We start from the raw sequence: 3,745 nt of genomic DNA on the forward strand, positions 1-3,745 counted from the left end.
TAAAAAAAAAAAAAAAAAAAAAAAAAAGATGCATCATATTCAGAATAATTCTTATAGTTAGGTTTTCTTATAATTAGCCAATGCTGCTACATTTAGGGAAAAAACAACAACAACAAAAACACCTTACCTGCAACTGCACGCCTCTCTTGTCATTATTGCTGAATTTCAGTCTAATTCGCCCATTCTTTTCATCAGACACTCTGAGGGTAATCATGCCAAGCACTTCCATGTTCTGAAGGCCACCGTCACGGCCACACGTGAGAGTGATCTTTTCCTCAACTCGCATATGCACACTGAAAATTAGACAGAAATTGGTGAAAGATTTACCTAAGTGTTGTAAAATTGTGGATCTAAAATTGTGTGATTTCTGGGTTATTGCACTGACAATGCCCTATAATAAAGGAAAAAGATCAAGAGTGGTTCATTGAGAACTATTTGATTGTCAAACTTGCAATCTAATTTACATGAGAAGGGAACTGCTGTTTAAATCCCCATTTAGTTAGACTTAAAAAGTGGTGATAATGTGTCTTCACTGTGTTGATGAATAAGTGCCGTTCCACCATATGTTCTGCTGAGTTCAGCGTTCAAGACGCAGCAAAAATAGCGCTGAAAAGCTCAGCGCTGAAACTCTACCTGACATGCTGCTCACGCGTAAAGCATGAATGCTGCAACTGTTAACATGGGCACTGAAAAGAATATGTACGGCTTACATGCTGCTAACGTGAGATGTGTGAGGTCTTACTCTGAAACTTAAGCAAGTAGTAAAGATTTTAAATCCATGTCTAACTTATATTTGCAAACCTCGCAAAGAGACATAATATTTACAAACACACAAATTGACTTATCGCATTAATGAACAGCACTGCAAAATATTTCAATTGAATAAGATCACAGACTCCACTAATGCCTATACTCAATATGATTTCTGCATTTCAAACATTGACATATCATTACCTCTCTGTGTGGGTTGGAGGCGGCAGAGATTTGGATGCCTCTGATGGTCTTTTGCCTGTGCTGGACAAGATGATATTCTCTCCCTCTGACTTTAGTTTGTCCACAAATTCATCCACCTCCTTACCTTTGCCAACCAGTTTAAGTGCTTTACTTGGACCACTGGACCTAAAACAAAAGGGCATTAAATTGCAGCCTGCTGCTGTTTTTATACAGATAAAGGATTGCTGTAGTCTATTAAGAGTATGGCAGTACCTGACAGGTGCAGGGGTGGGTTTGGGTTTCTCGATCTCGATTAGTGTGTCTGTGATGATGGCTGTGTTGCTGCTGCTCATGCCCGAGCTGCCAAAACCACCAAAGCCCGGTCCCTTCTTTCCACGCTCGGCATCACGCCGTATCTGCTGAAGCTCTTTAGCCTTCCGCCTCATCTCTGCCTTAGCCTCGCGCTCTTGAGTCTGATGAACGATTAATTGAGTGGTTTAGAGTGAAGAAAAGATGATCGACAGTAAATTATATTGCAATTAAATCATTTATCAAGTGTCCTCTGAGAACCATTGCCAGCATGTTAGTTATAAACTCCAAACACATGGCAGGGATCAGGGATGTTTAATTATGAAGTCCACAATAGGGATGCACAATATTGGATTTTTGCAGATATCCAATATGCCGATATTTTTCAACTAATTTTGGCCAATTGCTGATGCTGATACCAATATATTTCATTCTGTTCAACACCAAGTCTCTCCTGTGCAGAGATTATAAACAAACTATTTTTAATTTAGGATATTTTTAACAAAAACGTACTTGTTAGAAATAAACAACAACAAATTTCTTTTATAATGAGAGTGCACTGAAAGTTTTGAAAATAACTGTAAATTAACTATAAATCAATTGCTGCATTTGTCGCAACATTTGTAGATGGTCTGAAGCAAAAGAGTTGTAAAAATTCTGAAAATCTTTTAGAGCTCCTTGTATTTAAGTTTTAATAATACGCGTGACTAGTGACTGTTGACTCTATTGCACGAAGGATGCATCATTCTGAACTTGCATTCTCAGATTAAATGTGGCAAACCAAAACAGTGAATCTTATCATCATTCAGGAAAAAGTTCGATTCAAGAATGACCACTCTGCTGACAGTGAGCACCCTAGGCACATGTGAGTTATTCATCTTATCAACAAGGCATATCGGCATAATTTTTCATATCGGGGCCAATGCAGATATTTATATTTTAAGCCATTATCGGCCGTTTCCGATAATATCGTGCATTCCTAGTCCACACACAGCACTTTGTTTCACTCACTAGGACCTTATTGATCCTCCTCCTTTGCATCAGTGCATGCACCTGAGCTAAACAAGTCTATAGCAGACTGGATCATTTTCTAGAATGTCATTATATACTGTAGACTCTTGGGGAATTGCCAGATTTGTTCATTAGAAAAGATGCCAGCATACTTTTAGCCATTGAGTGCACAATAACAGTCAAAAGTGTGCATTGCTATTCCTACCTCTCTGACAGCACGGAACACCTTTTCCTCATGAGAGTCCATCTCTGTAAACGTCCGGATCTGGGCCAAGTTAACATTCTCTCTATAACCGAGGGCAACAATCTCATCGAAGGCGAAGATGAGGTCAAAGCAGTGCTCAGAAATTTCACTCTCCTCCAGGACACGACAATATTCAGGAATCTACCAAAATAAAAGAAAAATGAACACACCAGTCAGCTTCCTTTCAGAACTCTGATATTAACAGAAGAACCCATGATAAACACGTACAAGTTTCTGTTTTACAAACAAATAATAATTAAAAAAAAATTGACAGGGCAAGGACCCCTTTGACGATAGAGACATGAAGCAAGGATTCCCTGATACAAAATGTGTTAAGTAGAGCTACATATTAAGTATATATCCTTCGATATTAATAGAAAGTAACCAAATTATGATTAAGAATAAATTGTGTTATATGTATATTATGTTAAGACTGTAGATCGAAACTATGCCCATTATTGTTGTTGCACATGCATCAATGCCTGTATATTAGTTTTTATTGTTAAAATTGAGATTTACGCATCATAAACAACATGTTGAGATAAAAATCACAATTCATTAGTTGTTTGCAGTTGTTGTAAATTATTTTAATGGATTTGCAGTGTCATACACTTTAATTGTACTAGTCAGCTGGACATTTACCTGAACTTTAGCTACAAGTTTATTAAAAATTCACATTTTAATTTTACTGTCAGATGAACAAATAAACATTACTTGGACTTTAGCTTCAAGTTTACTAAAACTTAACATTTTAATTTTTCTGTGAGATAGACAATTAAGAATCAAATCATTGAGTATCTGAAAGTGCAGATGTAATGTGTAAGCAAAGGCTCCACCATAACAAGAATAGCAATGTACAGTGAGACATATAAGATTATTTACAAGGCATTACTTTCACAAATAATTGGAATGGAATTTAAAAATGTTTATACAAATATTTTTCTAGTAATCTATTAGTCTGCATTTAAATTGCATATATATTTTGACATGCCATATTTTTGTCCCATGCTAATATCACTATGTCAATTGCACCTTCAGAGTGAATCACGTATATATATATATATATAATTAATAATATTAATAATAATAATAATAATAATATATATATACACATATATATATATAGATGTCACTTTATAGATATAGATATAAGATTTATTAAAATATTATAGTGTCATATCATGTAATATAAATGGGTAAATAAGCAAATAAAAATTATTCATTTATTTTATTTTAATTATTTTTTAG

At 35.2% G+C, this 3,745-nt stretch overlaps 1 protein-coding gene across 1 annotated transcript in view; it reads right to left on the minus strand.

The window, feature by feature from the left end:
• The window catches only part of LOC107722780 (coatomer subunit delta), a 17,794-nt gene that overhangs the window by 9,624 nt on the left and 4,425 nt on the right, over nucleotides 1-3,745 (minus strand). Inside the window, exons 3-6 of the mRNA XM_016531250.1 lie at nucleotides 2,459-2,638; nucleotides 1,207-1,406; nucleotides 955-1,119; nucleotides 128-293 (exon numbers count right to left, since the gene is read on the minus strand). Coding sequence (XP_016386736.1) covers nucleotides 128-293; nucleotides 955-1,119; nucleotides 1,207-1,406; nucleotides 2,459-2,638 — 711 coding nt within the window. The remainder of the gene's footprint in view (nucleotides 1-127; nucleotides 294-954; nucleotides 1,120-1,206; nucleotides 1,407-2,458; nucleotides 2,639-3,745) is intronic.

Source organism: Sinocyclocheilus rhinocerous, unplaced genomic scaffold (genome assembly GCF_001515625.1).
Source record: "Sinocyclocheilus rhinocerous isolate Xijiao unplaced genomic scaffold, SAMN03320098_v1.1 scaffold544, whole genome shotgun sequence".
Classification (NCBI taxonomy): Eukaryota; Metazoa; Chordata; class Actinopteri; order Cypriniformes; family Cyprinidae; genus Sinocyclocheilus; species Sinocyclocheilus rhinocerous.